General features: G+C 39.1%; 1 protein-coding gene and 2 gene segments (V, D, J or C); all 3 read left to right on the forward strand.

The window, feature by feature from the left end:
* The first annotated feature begins 6,966 nt into the window (after positions 1 to 6,966).
* Positions 6,967 to 7,511, forward strand: LOC122125459. The segment is given in 2 exon segments: positions 6,967 to 7,094; positions 7,198 to 7,511. Coding segments are annotated over 2 exon segments (360 nt in total).
* Positions 7,512 to 8,668: 1,157 nt separating this feature from the next.
* Positions 8,669 to 9,180, forward strand: LOC122125389 (vacuolar protein sorting-associated protein 29-like). Its single transcript, XM_042700022.1, has one exon. The coding sequence runs from the start codon at positions 8,704 to 8,706 to the stop codon at positions 9,112 to 9,114; it is 411 nt and encodes a 136-aa protein (XP_042555956.1). The 5' UTR covers positions 8,669 to 8,703; the 3' UTR covers positions 9,115 to 9,180.
* Positions 9,181 to 12,088: 2,908 nt separating this feature from the next.
* Positions 12,089 to 12,724, forward strand: LOC122125460. The segment is given in 2 exon segments: positions 12,089 to 12,199; positions 12,378 to 12,724. Coding segments are annotated over 2 exon segments (399 nt in total).
* Positions 12,725 to 16,698: the final 3,974 nt, after the last annotated feature.

Raw genomic sequence — 16,698 nt, forward strand, 5'->3', positions numbered from 1 at the left:
CAGAAGGCCTAATCTAAGGATAATGGGTGTAGAGGAGCACCTAGAAACAGAAGTTAATGGTCTAGGAAATCTGTTTAACAGGATCCTAGCAGAGAACTTCCCAAACATACAAAAAGATAGGCCTATTCAGATACAAGAAGCTTTTAGAACCCCAAATAGACCAGACCAGAATAGGACATCCCACCGTCACATTATAATCCACACAGGATCAACTCAGACCAAGGAAAAGATCCTGAAAGCTGTCAAGGAGAAAAGGTTAATCACCTATAAAGGGAAACCAATTAGAATCACCTCAGATTTCTCAGTAGAGACAATCAAAGCAAGAAGAGCCTGGAATGATGTATGCCATGCCCTAAAAACAAACAATTATCAACCAAGAATACTGTACCCAGCTAAACTCTCCTTCATAACTGAAGGCCAAATAAAAACCTTCCATAGCAAAGAAAAATTGAAACAATACATCTCCACCAAACCAGCCCTACAAAAGCTTCTTAAAGATGTCCTACACATAGAAAACCAACAAGACCACAACAAAGGCCAAGAAACTTCACCCAAACTGAGAATCCAAGAACCATAGGAAGAACCCAGTTTTCGCAACCCCCAAGAAGGTGGATAACATGGCAGGAATTCCCAAATACCTCTCAGTCCTATCTCTTAACGTTAATGGACTGAACTCTCCAATTAAGTGACATAGACTGTCTAGTTGGATTAAAAAACAAGACCCTTCTATCTGCTGCCTGCAGGAGTCACATCTTGCCCGTAAAAACAAACACATTTTCAATGTTAAAGGCTGGAACAAAATCTACCAAGCAAACGGACCCCATAAACAGGCGGGAGTTGCAATCTTAATATCAGATAAAATAGACTTCAAATTAAAATTCGTGAGAAGAGATAAAGAAGGTCGCTACATACTAATTAAAGGATCTCTCCTTCAGGAGGATATTACAATTCTAAATATCTATTCGCCAAACAATGGAGCACCCAAATTTATCAAAGAAACACTACTTTCCCTCAAATCCCATATAGATCCAAAGACATTAATTGTTGGGGATTTTAACACACCACTCTCCCCACTAGATAGATCAACTTGGCAAAAACTCAACAGAGAAACCGCAGATCTAAACAGCTGCATAGATCAACTAGACTTAACAGACATCTACCGAACATTTCACCCAGCAGCATCAGAATACACGTTTTTCTCAGCAGCACATGGAACGTTTTCTAAAATAGACCACATTTTAGGCCACAAAGCAAACTTGTCTAAATTCAGAAACATTGAAGTTATACCTTGCATTCTCTCTGACCACAAGGGAATAAAATTAGAATTCAACACCAAAAGCCACCAAAGAAAGTCCGGTATCACATGGAGACTGAACCACACACTGCTGAATCAAGAGTGGGTCATGGAAGAGATTAGAAAGGAAATTCAAATGTTCATGCTATTCAACAAAAATGAACACACAAATTACCAGCTCCTCTGGGACAGAGCAAAGGTAGTACTCAGAGGCAAGTTTATAGCTCTGAGCTCCTACATCAACAGATTGGAGAGATCTGAAACTAGCAATTTAATGACACATCTAAACCTCCTTGAAAAAGAGCAGCAAGATAAACCCCAATCCAGTAGACGGAAAGAAATAATCAAAATTAAATCAGAATTAAATGAATTAGAATCCAAAAAAACTATAGAAAGAATCAACAAAACAAAGAGTTGGTTCTTCGAAAAACTTAACAAAATTGACAGACCCTTAGCAAATCTTATCAGAAAAAGAAGAGAACATACCCAAATTAATAAACTCAGAGATGAGAATGGAAACATCACCACGGAAACAACCAAGATTCAGAACATTATAAGGGAATACTTCTCAAAACTTTATGCTAAGCAGTTTGAGAACTTGACAGAAATGGACCTTTTCCTAGCAAATATTGACATGCCAAAACTAAACCAAGATGAGTTAAACCAGCTTAACAGGCCCATATCAAGCATTGAAATAGAAACAGCAATAAGAGACCTCCCAGCTAAGAAAAGTCCAGGACCAGATGGTTTTACAGCGGAATTTTACAAGGCCTTCAAAGCTGAGCTCACACCAATACTCCTCCAACTCTTCAATGAAATTGAAAGAGAAAGCTCACTACCGAACACATTCTATGAAGCCATCATAACCCTCATCCCAAAACCAGGCAGGGACTCATCCAAGAAAGAGAACTATAGACCCATTTCTTTGATGAACAGTGATGCAAAACTTCTCAACAAAATTTTGGCCAACCGACTTCAACAATTCATCCAAAAAATCATACACCACGATCAAACAGGATTCATTTCAGGGATGCAAAGCTGGTTCAATATATGCAAATCAATTAATATTATTCATCACATCAACAGGAGCAAGAATAAGAACCACATGGTTATCTCAATAGACGCAGAAAAAGCATTCAACAAGATCCAACACCCCTTTATGATGAAGGTTTTGGAAAAATTAGGAATCCATGGAACATTCCTCAATACAATAAAGGCTGTATATGACAAACCTAGAGCCAGCATTATACTCAATGGTGAAAAACTAAAGCCATTTCCTCTTAACTCAGGAACAAGACAAGGATGCCCACTCTCTCCACTTCTCTTCAATCTAGTATTAGAATGCCTAGCTACAGCAATAAGACAAGATGCAGACATAAAGGGGATCCAAATAGGGAAAGAAGAAATAAAACTCTCCCTCTTTGCAGATGACATGATCTTGTATTTATAGAATCCCATAGACTCCACTCCCAAATTACTCAAGCTGATTCAAAACTTTGGCAAAGTAGCAGGTTATAAAATTAACCCCCCAAAATCAATGGCTTTTCTGTATGCCAACAATGAGAAAAGTGTGGCTGAAATTAGGAAAGCAACTCCATTTGTAATAGACCCACAAAAAATAAAATACCTAGGAATTAACTTAACTAAAGAAGTGAAGGACCTCTATGATGAAAACTTTAAAATCTTGAAAAAGGAAATCAACACAGAACTTAAAAAATGGCAAAACCTCCCATGCTCCTGGATTGGAAAGATTAACATTGTGAAAATGGCAATACTTCCCAAGGCTATCTACAAATTCAACGCAATACCTATCCAAATTCCAACCTCATTCTTCAAGGAAATAGAAGAGGCAATCCAAAAATTCATATGGAAAAATAAAAGACCCCGAACAGCAAAAACGCTCCTGAATGGAAAGAACACTGCTGGAGGAATATCAATACCAAATTTCAAACTCTACTATAAAGCCATAGTAATCAAAACAGCTTGGTATTGGCATAAGAACAGACCTCAGGACCAATGGAATAGAATTGAAAACCCAGAAATGAACCCACAGACCTATAGCCATCTAATCTTCGATAAGGGAGCTAAAACAATAGAATGGAAGAAAGACAAACTCTTCAGTAAATGGTGCTGGCAAAATTGGTTAACTACATGTAGAAAACTTAAGCTAGATCCTTATATATCACCCTGCACCAGAATCAACTCCAAATAGATCAAAGACCTTGAAGTCAAAGCAGACACTCTGAAAACATTACAGGATGGAATAGGAGAAACCCTGGGTCTCCTTCGCTCAGGCCGAAATTTTCTGAATAGAGACCCGGAAACACAACAAATCAAAGAAAGGTTGGACAAATGGGTTTGCATAAAGTTGCAGAGCTTCTGCAGGGCAAATGACATAGCTAGCAAGATCAATAGAAAACCCACGGATTGGGAGAAGATCTTTACTAGCCATACAACGGACAAGGGTCTCATATGCAAAATATACTTGGAACTCAAAAAATTAAACCTCCCAACAACAAATCCTCAAAGAAACTACTGCCCAATAAATAAGTGGGCGAAAGACTTAAAGAGAAACTTCTCTGAAGAAGAAAGAAGGATGGCCAATAGACACATGAAGAAATGTTCAACATCCCTAGCCATAAAAGAAATGCAAATCAAAACAACATTGAGATATCACCTCTCTCCAGTTAGAACGGCAAAAATCAAGAACTCTAACAACAACAGATGCTGGAGGGGATGTGGACAGAAAGGAACCTTACTTCATTGTTGGTGGGAATGTAAACTTGTTCAACCACTTTGGAAAGCAGTATGGAGGTTCCTCAAAAGACTTCACATAGAACTCCCCTATGACCCAGTAATCCCACTTTTGGGCATTTACCTTAATGTTTACAAACAAGACCACACTAAAGCTACCAGCACAACTATGTTTATTGCAGCATTATTTACCATAGCTAAGATATGGAACCAACCCAGATGCCCCTCAGTAGATGAATGGATCAAGAAAATGTTGTATATATTCACAATGGAATTCTATGCCTCCATCAGAAAGAATGACATTGCCCCATTTGTTAGGAAATGGAAAAACTTGGAAAAAATTATATTAAGTGAAGTAAGCCAGGCCCAAAGAAACGTAGGTCCCATGTTTTCCCTTATTTGTAATATCTAGTATATGTATGAGTCAAGCGGAAAAGGTCAGATAATGTGATGTCAGGAAAATGAACCCTTAGATGTGTATTTTAATGTTTTTTTCTTTCATGCATGTGTTTCTAACACATTTATAAGATTATCTCTTTGTTGCTTTGTATGTCCCTCCCCCACAGTATAACCCCTGCTTTCACTATATTTGATGTCAGTATAACTTGTGGAGGAGATGGGGAAAAACCAGTTGTTTAAGGATACAGGTGGACCTGTTGCAACAATGAGAAGTACAAGTTGTCATGTCCAAAACGAGCTTTACAATGTTGGTGCCGGGGGGGGGGGCGGGGGGGGGGGGAAGGAGAAGGATTGGGATTAGGGGGGGAGGGTGGAGGCTGGGAAGGGATGTGAAGGGTAAACAAAGGAGGAGGCTGCAATTCTTGGTAAGAAATGTACGCATTATCCTGCCCATGTAACTCTAACTCCTCTGTACAGTATGTTCACAAATAAAATAAAATTAAATTAAAAAATAAAATAAAATAAAATAGTTTTCCTTTAGTCATTTAGTTGTGTTCTGCCCTGCATTGTTTTTCTTAAAAAGTTAATTGATTCTTTGTGTAATATGACTTTTCCCACCCTTCAGGCAACTGCAGTTAGTTTTTTCTGTATTACAACATTTAAGCAACATAAGCAGTGCTTGATCCCTAGTGTGGTCCTGATGGGAGACAGAGCTTTTTAGAGATAAACAACTCCTCATGTCACTGCCCCAGGGATAGATGATTGCTTTTTCTCAAGAGGTGGCTGAGTCTTGGAGGTCTCGAGTGGAGAAGTCTTGGCGAGCCTGGTGTGAGCAGATCTTATGGCGTTGTGTTAACTGCATGGTTAATGAATTTCTGAATAATTGCACAGCATCCTAAGTACACTTGTAAATATGTAAAGCACATATCCATGGCTTTCTTCTTGAAGTTTGATTCTGTTTTCCTTCTGCATATACCTTCCCCTTCAGCTGTCTTATAGCAGTTCCTGCATTGGATGTTTTGCTTTACATGGTTTTTAATCACCTGCCGTCAATTAAAATACAAAAGTATTACACAGAAAGTTCCAGAAATAAAAAGAGTATGAGTTTTCAGTGTCATGCCACTCTGCATTGTAGTGAAATCTTGCACCCCTGTGCTCTGCCACTCAGGAGAGAACCATCCCTGTACAAAATGTCCATGGGGCACAACTAGCTACCCTTTTGTCACTGTTTACACTTTGTTTTATTTGTTTTTGTGGAGATGGGGAATCAAACTCAGGGCCTTGCATATTTTGATAGGTGGTCCATCATTGAGCTGTATCACTAGACCTTGCTAAGTAGTTTGTCAAGTAAATATGTGCCAGTTCTTTTGGTTGTAACTCTCACTGAAAAGCTTACTGCTACAGATCATAGCAGGGGCTTAGTCAGATGGAAAATGTTCTACTCTGTGGGTGATTTGAATATAGCATGTGTCCTGGTAGACAGAAACGTGTTGTAACAAAATACCTAACTTTATAAGTAAATCTTATGTGTATGTCTACATATATATGTATTTGTGTGGTAAAACATATCATACATAGAGTCCAGTACTACTAGTGGTTTCTGGCATTGATGGGAGGCCTTGGAACTTATCTCCCATTCATAAGGGAGTCCACTGAAATAAAAAAATCAGGGTCATGAGGTCTGTTCTTGTGCCAGTACCAAGCTATTTTGATTATTATGCCTTTATTGTAGAGTTTGAAATTTGGTATTGATATTCCTCCATCAGTGTTCTTTCCATTGAGGAGCATTTTGCTATTGGGGTCTTTTATTGCTCCATATGAATTTTTGGATTGCCTCTTCTGGTATATGTATGAGTCGAGCAGAAATGGGCAGACAAGGTGATGTTAGGAAAATGAACCCTAAGATATGTATTCAAATGGTTTTTTCTTTCATGCATTTGTTTCTAACGCATTTATAAGATTATTTCTTTGTTGCTTTGTATGTCCCTCCCCCACAGTATAACCCCTGCTTTCACTGTATTTGATGTTGGTATAATTTGTGGCAGGGAAGGGGAAAAACAAGTCGTTTAAATAAGAATACAGGTGGACCCATTGCAACAATGAGAAGTACAAGTTGTCATGTCGAAAACAAACTTTACAACTTTGGTGTGAGTGAGGGGAGGATTGGGTGGAGGATGAGGGGGAGAGGCTAGGAAGGGATGGGAAGGGGAAACAAAGGAGGAGGCTACAACGCTTGATAAGAAATGTACTCATTATCTTGCCCATGTAATTGTAACCACTCTGTACAGTATTTTCACAATAAAAAATAAATAAAAATTAAAAAAAAAAAAAAAGAATTTAACCTAAAAAAAAAAATCAGGATCAGCCATACTGTCTTGCAGTTTTCCAGAAAACCACCAGAAGGCGCTGCACTCTCAAATGTAGGTCCCATTTGCATTCAGGTGGTATAACACCCCTACTCCCTTTGTGGTCACAAGTCAGAGTGATGTGCAGAAAGAAGGTCTTATTCATGAGTGAGGAGTTTCAATACAATCCTGGTAGAAAAGAGCTCTGTATGACTGGGTGTATCACAAGGAGCAAGAATCATTTCCTTCTAACAACATGCTTTCTGTCACCTTCTCTGTTCTTGTGATCCTTTTAGTGTGCAGTAAGTAACATTTTATCCTATATATTAACAATATGTCCTTGTCCTACAATCTTGATAATATTTAGCCTTTTTCTTCATATAACAATGTTACTTATCTTTTCAGGGAGGACCAGTGGAGACTCAGTGACCCAGACAGAAGGCTTGGTTACTTTCACAGAGGGGACACCTCTGATCCTCAACTGTACTTACCAGAGCACTTACTCAAATGTCTTTATTTTCTGGTATGTCCAATATCTCAATAAAGCCCCTCAGCTACTCCTGAAGAGTTCAACACAAAGTCCGAGGTCAGAGAACCGGGGTTTCCAGGCAACTCTTGTTAAGAGTGACAACTCCTTCCACCTTCAGAAATCTTCACTCCAGCTGTCAGACTCAGCTGTGTATCACTGCGCTCTGGGAGACACAGTGAGAAATCTGTAGATTCAGCTGTTCATAAACCAGGGTGCTGATAGGCACAATCCTGGGAGGAGAAAATTCTCTCCAGGCAGTGTTGATGTAGCATCCTCCAGAATGAGATCCAGTCTCAGGTGGAATTCATAGACTCTTAGGAGGTTATAAATCACTCTGAGGCAAGATAGGATGACTGTCACAAGCTTGTGATCTCTAGAAGTGTCAATGCTCAGTCCAAAAGGCCCCACTCCTTCCCAAGTAAGAGGAAATCCCAGCCAACATTTCCCATGACATGGGACAAATCACCAAAGTGAGCTATTTCAAATATCCAGGTATTCCCAAAAACAAATCTCCAAAGAAACAACTGCCCAATAAATAAGTGGGCTAAAGACTTAAAGAGAAACTTCTCTGAAGAGGAAAGAAGGATGGCCAATAGACACATGAAGAAATGTTCAACCTCTCTAGCCATAAAAGAAATGCAAATCAAAACAACATTGAGATATCACCTCACCCCATAAGAATGGCTATAATCAAAAACTCTAATAACACCAGATGCTGGAGGGGATGTAGACAGAAGGGAATCTCACTACATTGTTGGTGGGAGTGTAAACTTGTTCAACCACCTTGAAAGCAGTATAGAGGTTCCTCAAAAGACTCCACAGAGAGCTCCCCTATTACCCAGCAATCCCACTTTTGGGCATTTATCCAAATGATCACAAACAAGATCATAGTAAAGCTACCAGCACAACTATGTTTATTGCAGCATTATTTACCATAGCTAAGATATGGAACAAACTCAGATGCCTCTCAGTAGATGAATGGATCAAGAAAATGTGGTATATATACACAGTGGAATTCTATGCCTACATCAGAAAGAATGGCATTGACCTATTTGTTAGGAAATGGAAAGAATTGAAAAAATCATATTAAGTAAAGTAAGCCAGGCCCAAAGAAATACAGGTCAAGTTAGAGGAAGAGGGCTGGGGTGCTGGCAAAGCAGCATGACAGGATGCTTCTCACAATAACTGTACTTCAATCCATATCTGAAGAGAATTTCCGTAGAGTGAAGATTGCTCTTTGTATGCCAAATTGGTGTTGGTGTTAGGAGATCTGCATATCCCTCACCGGTGCAACAGTTTCCCAGCTAATTTCCAAAAACTGCTGGCACCGGGGGAGATACAGCACATTCTCTGCACTGGAAACCTTTGCACCAAAGAGAGTTATGACTATCTCAAGACTGGCTGGTGACTTCCATATCCTGAGCGGAGACTTCGATGAGAACCTGAATTACCCGGAACAGAAATTTGTGACTGTGGGACAGCCCAAAATCTGTTTGATCCAGGGACATCAGGTCATTTGGTGGGGAGACTTGGCCAGCCTGGCCCTGCTGCAGAGGCAGTTCGATGTGGACATTCTTATCTCAGGACACACTCACAAATGTGAAGCATTTGAGCATGAAAATAAATTCTACATTAACCCAGGTTCTGCCACTGAGGCATATAATGCCTTGGACACATATATTATTCCATCGTTTGTGTTGATGGACATCCAGGCTTCCACAGTGGTCACATACATCCATCAGCTAATTGGAGATGATGTGAAAGTAGAAAGAATTGAATACAAAAAGTCTTAAAGCCAGTCTGTCTTGATTTTTTTCATTACTCTGTTCAAATCAAGCAATTAAACATTTAAGAATCACATCACTGTATCCCTTTTATATTTAGCAGTAAATAGTAATACATATTCTGTTACTACTTCCTCTTATCTTCTTAGAAACTGTAGTTAGTTTGCAGTATAGACTTTGTATTTTAAAAAGTCCACCTCACAGGAAATGGTTATGTATTCAGAAAAAGTTATTCTTGTAAATATCTTCAAACTTGGCATTTGGACCTTATTTTACAACCAGTGCTTGAACAGAAAGAATACAGACTTTCTGTGTACATTTTTCTCTTCTCCAGTAATAAATGTTTACTTTTCATGTAAAAAGAAGAAATATAGGTCCCATTGTTTCCCTTATTTGCAATAACTAGTATATGTCTGAGACAAAGAGAAACTGTCAGACAAGTTGATGTTAGGTGAAATGAACCCCAAGATAAGGATTCAAATGTTCTTTTATCTTCCTTGTGATTGTTTCCAACGTATTTATAAGATGATTTCTTTGTTGCTTTGTATGTACTTTCACCAGGGTATAAGCCTTGCTTTCACTGTATTTAATGTTGATATAATTTGTAGAGGGGAAGGGAAAAAACAAACTGTTTAAATAGGATTACAGGTGGACCCATTACAACAATGAGATGTACAAGACCTTACTTGGAAAAACGAACTTTACAACTTTGGCAGGGCGGGGTTGGGGAGTGGTGGTAGGGGGTGTGGGGGTGGGGGAGTGGAGAAGGGAAGGGATGGTATGGGGAAACAAAGGAGAAGGCAACAATGCTTGATAAGAAATGTACTCACTATCATGCCCATGTAATTGTAACCCCTCTGTATGGTATTTCCATAATAATAATAATAATAATATTTTTTTAAAAAGACACCACAGAGAAGTCCCCTATGACCCTGAAATCCTACTTTTGGACATTTACCCAAATGATCAAAAACAATACCATAGCAAGTCTAGCTACCAACACATCTATATTTATTGCAGCATTATTTACCATAGCTAAGATATGGAACCAACCCAGATGCCCTTTAATAGATGAGTAGATCAAGAAAATGTGATACACACACACACACACACACACACACACACACACACACATTTATATGAATTCTATGCCTCCATCGGAAAGAATGGCATTGCCTCATTTGTGAGGAAATGGAAATACTTGGGAAAATTATATTAAGTGAAATGAAGCAAGCTGGGCACAAGAAACATAGATCCCATGGTTTCCCTTATTTGCAATAACTAGTACATATGTAGGTCAAGCAGAAAAGGCCAAAAGCTATGTACATATGACCATATAAAATGATGTCAAGCGGAATGAAAACCAAGATAGGGATACAAATATCTTTTTTTTTTCTTGGTACTGTTTCTAACGTATTTTTAATGTATCATGTGATTTTTTTGTTGCTTTGTATGTTTCTCCCCCGTGGTATAACCCATTTTCACTGTATTTGATTTTGGTGCCCTGAGTCTTGTATATACACTTCTCTAATTCGGGAAGGGGAAGGAAAAAAAACAAAATGCTAAATAAGTGTACAGGTTGACCCATTGTAACACCGAGATGTACAAAATACTATATTGAAAATGAACTTTACAACTTTGGGTAGGGGGGTGGGGGAGGATAGTTGTGGAGGTGGGAGGGAAGGGATGGTAGGGGGAAGACAAATGAGGAGGCAACAGTACTCAATAGAAAATGTACTCATTACCTTGCTCATGTAACTGTAACTCCTCTGTACAGCATTTTTGCAATAAAAAACTTAAAAAAGAACCACTAAGTAAGCAGATAAAGTGGCTCATGCCTACTCTAGATACTCTTGATACTCACGAAGTTTGGATCCAACAATCATTTTCACACAATAATATTCAGCAGTTGTGTCTCAAATATTTATTTAACTTGAGTGTTAGTGTTTGTAAAAATGTGTTTGTCTTTTACTGTTAAAAAGTTAGTGTTAGTCTTATCTTTTCACATTTTTGTTTGCAAATACTAGTTCTACATGGGTTTTCCTTCTGAGAATTTCATACAAACATTCATTGTACCCTTCTCAAACTCATTTTTTCTGTCATTCTCCCTCCCATCCTCTTCTTAAAATCACTTCAAACCAGATATAGGTGGCTCACACCTGTTATTCTAGCTACTCAGGAGGGTAATATCTTCAGATGGTAGTTCAAAGCCAGCCTAGGCAAGACAAGTCTGTGAGCCTCATGTCTCCAATTTCCCAGAAAAAATTCAGAAGTTGAGCTGTGGTTCAAGTGGTAGAGTGCTAGCCTTGAGCAAAAATACCTCAAGGACAGTGCCCAGGTTTTGAGTCCAAGCCCCAGGACTGGCACCAAATTTTTTTGCCAAAATTTTCTATCTAATCTATCTATCTATCTGTCTATCTATCTATTATCTCTATACATAATATATATATAACATAATTATTACTGTGGTATTTTCTCACAAAAACAACTGGGAGAGAGAGTGTAAAAGATAATAAAAGATGGTGAGTAATATAGTGAAATATAAGCATTCATGCATGATGAAGGCATAAAGAAACAGAGTTGTCAAACAGTAGTAGGAAAGGGGGATAGGCAGAGAGAAAAATGTAAAAAGTTCATCCAACTAAAATATAATATATGCCCATTGGCAATACCATAGGGAAAGCCATAGCACAATTACTATACACTAAAACATGGGGTTTACTTTCAATGGTTCACATAAAATGGGTCTGGATGCTGAATAATTCTTTAGTCATTATTGAGAAACCATTAGAGGGCAGCATCTTCTCAAGGATCCCAAGGGACCTTCTCAAGTGCACTGTGTGGTGGGGAGTGACTACATGTGAAGGGGATGCTGGGAGGAGCTTGTTGCTGAAGTTGGGGGGTGAAGAAAAGAAGCTTGTTTTTCTGATTGGTAAAAGAGTCTTTTTATGTTTCCCAAAGCACAGTACTGAGAATATCTCAATGAGACACATTTTCCTTTACAGTTTATTCTCTGAGTCCTCAGTGAATCCAAGGGAAAGAATGATGAGATCCCTGAGTGTCTTACTAGTGATTCTGTGGCTTCACATGAACTGTGAGTTTAACATTTTTATGGGGATATGAAGTCCAGTGTTGGTAGTTGTTTTATATTACAGGTCTGCGAGGAGAAACATGAAAGTGCTCACTAGTCAATGAGAGAGGGTAAGAGGTCTGTAGAGAAAGCATCCACTATTCAACCATTGTCTTTGGCTGACCTTTGTCTTTCTGCACAGGGGTGAACAGCCAACAAAAGGAGGTGGAGCAGCATCCTGAGTCCCTCAGTGTTCCAGAGGGAGCCACTGCTTCTCTCAACTGCACTTACAAGAACAGTGCTCCTCAGAACTTCGTGTGGTACAGACAGTATTCTGGGAAGGGACCTGAGCTGCTGATGTCTACATACTCCAATGGTGATAAACACGAGGGAAGATTCACAGTGCATCTCAATAGAGCCAGCCTTTATCTTTCCTTGCACATTAGAGGCTCCCAGCTCAGTGACTCAGCCACCTACCTCTGTGCAGTGAGTGCACAGTGCTCCCCCAACACCTGCAGTCTGCACTCAAACCTATGGGGGCCCCAGTAAGGCCTGAGCTGTAGCACAGGGCAATCTGTTCCCTAGATGTGATGGCAGCTAAGAGTAATAGCAGGCAGGGGTTGATTATTTTACTATCTTATCATTGTAAAAATACTTGAGCCTGAAGGGAAATTAAAGACACAATACTGTTCTCTGTCATGATTAACTTTGACTATCAGTCTGAGTAGATTGATGTCTCAATTTGTGATGCACATTTCTATGTGTGTGTGAAGCTATTTCCATAGGTGATTAGCACTCTGTACAGTATGAAAAGCTCCTCTAAAGGTGGGCAGGACAGATCCAATAGACTGAAGTCCTGGATGGAACAAATGTTTTCAGGCTGTGCCCAGCTTGTATTGAAGAATCTAGCCTCAAATTGTGTGCACACATGCACACGATCCTGTAAAGAAACCTGTCTAAAATTCTACAGTTGACATGTTTTCCAGTTTTTTCTTTCAATTCTTAACTTTCTATATATGCACAAAAGTTTCACACAATTAACGCATATGTCTTGACAAGTAAGTGTGTATGAAAGCTCTATGAAACTATTATCATAAGCAGTGTACATTATGCCTGCTTCACTATCTTCTTTTTTTAAAAAATAAGGTGTTATTGACAAGCATAAATGTACACCAACTTTGTCCATCCATCTTGATGTCTAACCCAGTCTAATACCACATTCTTACTAACAATAGTTTTTGATACTTTTATGTATAAAAGTAAATGTTATATGATAATAGATATTCTCTTTCAGTGATTAACATGCCTTGCTTTTTTCCTTTATGATTTTCAAGATGTTCATTCATTTCAAGAGGAATGTAATAGCAAAATAGAAATGCAAATGAGATAAAGGTTTCATTATACGCTACTTTCCTTTTTTTTTGCCAGCACTGGGGCTTCAACTAAGGACCTGTGCATTCACACCTAGTGCTCTATCTGGAGTCACAGCTCTGCTTCTGAAGAGTTTTGTGGACTCATCTTTCCTGGGCTGGCTTTGAACTGCAATCTTCAATTCTATCTAGGACTAGACACCCAATAACAATCTACTTTGAAAGCGATTTTTAGTCTTAAATTATTTTATTACAAGTTTAAAACTTAGCTGTACTCTCAGTTGCAACCAGGTCTGGATTAGTAAAAGACACAAATTAAAGCAAAAAATGTGATATGGAAAAGATAAAAAATCAGAGTGGATCTAAATTGGTGTACTGGTGTAAGGTCTGAGTAGGTCTTGGAATTCCTTTCCTAAGCCATACTAATTGTAGCATGGAGATATGGGGAGCATCGACCACAGGAGCCCCTGACCCAGCTGACATGGGAGCACAGTGATTCTGGTTTCCTAGAGAAAGGGTATAAAACAGCACAGGCACCAAAGGAAGGATTTGATCTAGAGAATAAAGACTTATTCTTGCTTTTGGTTAATATTGAAAGTTTGTTCTTCTTCACTTCAGAATGAGAGCTTTGCTGAGTAGATTAATCTAGGTTGACTGTAACAGATCATTACATACCCTCTTGGGTTTTAAGGTTTCTGTCAAGAAACATGTTGTTGGAATCTTAACTCTTTCTGCATGATAGGTCATGTCCTTAACCATAGTATTGAATAAGAAATGTCATGTGACCTGATAGATTTTATATATATATATGAGTCTCATATAACCCACTTTTTTTTTTTTACCAAAATTAAATTGCTAACTCTCTTTGTTCCCACTGTGATACTTACCTCCAGCAGCCCAAGACAGTGAAGATTCATCCCTGCCTGAGACCACCGATCCTGTTCTGTCCACCTGAGGAAGGCTAGAACATCTTAATGGAATTCCAATGCTTAATAATGTCTCTGAGTAGTCTAAGTGAAGTAAATTACAGCCTACAAATTGATTTTTTTTTTTGCCTGAACTCTGGGCCTGGGCACTGTCCCTCAACACTTCAGCTCAAGGCTAGCGCTCTACCACTTGAGCCACAGTGCTGCTTCTGGCTTTTTCTGCTTATGTGGTGCTGAGGAATCGAACCCAGGGCATCGTGAATGCAAGGCAAGCATTCTACCACTGAGCCACCTTCTCAGACCCAAACTGATATTTTTAAGGTAAGAATTTTTCCAGAGCTGTTGAGTCTCCCTTACTCTGTTTCTCTGGTTCAGGCCAGTTTGAAAGTAAGAAAGGGTCAGGGCCAAAATAACAGGTGCAATGGCCACCAACACCCATGCTGTTTTCCAAAGTTGACTTCTTGTTTACACACACACACACACACACACACACACACACATTTCTCAGAATAAGGTGTACAAAAAAAAGGAAAATGGGGCTGGGAAGGTGGCTCAGTGGTAGAGCGCTTGCCTTGCATGCATGAGGCCCTGGGTTCAATTCCTTAGCACCACATAAGCAAAAAGAAAAAAGCCAGAAGTGGCGCTGTGGCTCAAGTGGTAGAGCACTAGCCTTGAGCTGAAGAGCTGAGGACAGCACCTAGGCCCATAGTTCAGGCCCCACACCGGACCCCCTCAAAAAATAGGAATATCTGAGAACACTAAATCCTCTGGTGCTGAGATCTAGCCTTCTGCTTAGACATACAATGATTATAGTCATTTTAACTTAAATTTTTATTCAAATTAGATCTCTTTACTTCACTATATGAATTAACTGCTTCATCTCACTCCCTTGAATTTGGTGCCCATAAAGGCTTTTCTGTTTTGTTTACTGATATCTTCCCAGACAACATACTTATTACAGGAGATCAGAACCAAATCCAGGAGATGTAGTTCAAGGAGCTTACTGGTTGGGGTTATGAAACCATTACAACCTGCAACATAGCAAAGACATATTCCACCCACTGTGAATAAGATGATTGATAATGTCAGTCAGGATCCAGGTCCTGCTGCTTCCTAGTAATCCTTCTTCCTGTCTAAGTGGCCTTTAAAATGAATCATTCCTACATCCACCATCACTGAGACCCTGACCTTCTTCATAGTGTCTCTAATGCAGAATTGATCTAGGTCAAAGGGAACTTACCATATTCCTCCACCTTAGTGTTACTGCTGTCACATATTTTATTCAACACAAAACACCAAAAGAGTATTATAGTTTTACCTTTAAACCATGATCCATTTAAAATATTTTTCTTTTAGTCATTTAGTTGTGTTCTGTCCTGCATTGTTTTTGTTTAAAAGTTGTTATTATTAGCTTTGATTCTTTGTGTAATGTGACTTTTCTCACCCTTCAGGCAACTGCAGTTAGTTTTTTCTGTATTACAACATTTAAGAAACATAAGCATTGCTGTGGTTTGAATGGGGTCTGACTTACTAAGGCCTGTGATGAGGCTTGATCCCTAGTGTGGTCCTGGTCGGAGACAGAGCTTTTTAGAGATAAACAACTCCCATGGCACTACCCATGGATAGATGATTGGCTTTTCTCAAGAGGTGACTGAGTCTTGGAGGTCTAGAGTGGAGAAGTCTTGGCTTGCCTGGTGTGAGGAGATCTTACGGAGCTGGGTTAAGTGCATGGCTAATGAATTTCTGAATAATTGCATAGTATCCTAAGTACACTTGTAAATATGTAAAGCACATATCCATGGCTTTCTTCTTGAAGTTTGATTCTGTTTTCCTTCTGCATATACCTTCCCCTTGAGCTGTCTTATAGCAGTTCCTGCATTGGATGTTTTGCTTTACATGGTTTTTAATCACCTGCCATCAATTAAAATACAAAAGTATTACACAGAAAGTTCCAGAAATAAAAAGTGTATGAGTTTTCAGTGTCATGCCACTCTGCATTGTAGTGAAATCTTGCACCCCTGTGCTCTGCCACTCAGGAGAGAACCATCCCTGTACAAAATGTCCATGGGGCACAACTAGCTACCCTTTTGTCACTGTTTACACTTTGTTTTATTTGTTTTTGTGGAGATGGGGAATCAAACTCAGGGCCTTGCATATTTTGATAGGTGGTCCATCATTGAGCTGTATCACTAGACCTTGCTAAGTAGTTTGTCAAGTAAATATGTGC

This window comes from Dipodomys spectabilis, unplaced genomic scaffold (genome assembly GCF_019054845.1).
Source record: "Dipodomys spectabilis isolate Male_0828 unplaced genomic scaffold, ASM1905484v1 ptg000265l, whole genome shotgun sequence".
NCBI classification, from domain to species: Eukaryota; Metazoa; Chordata; class Mammalia; order Rodentia; family Heteromyidae; genus Dipodomys; species Dipodomys spectabilis.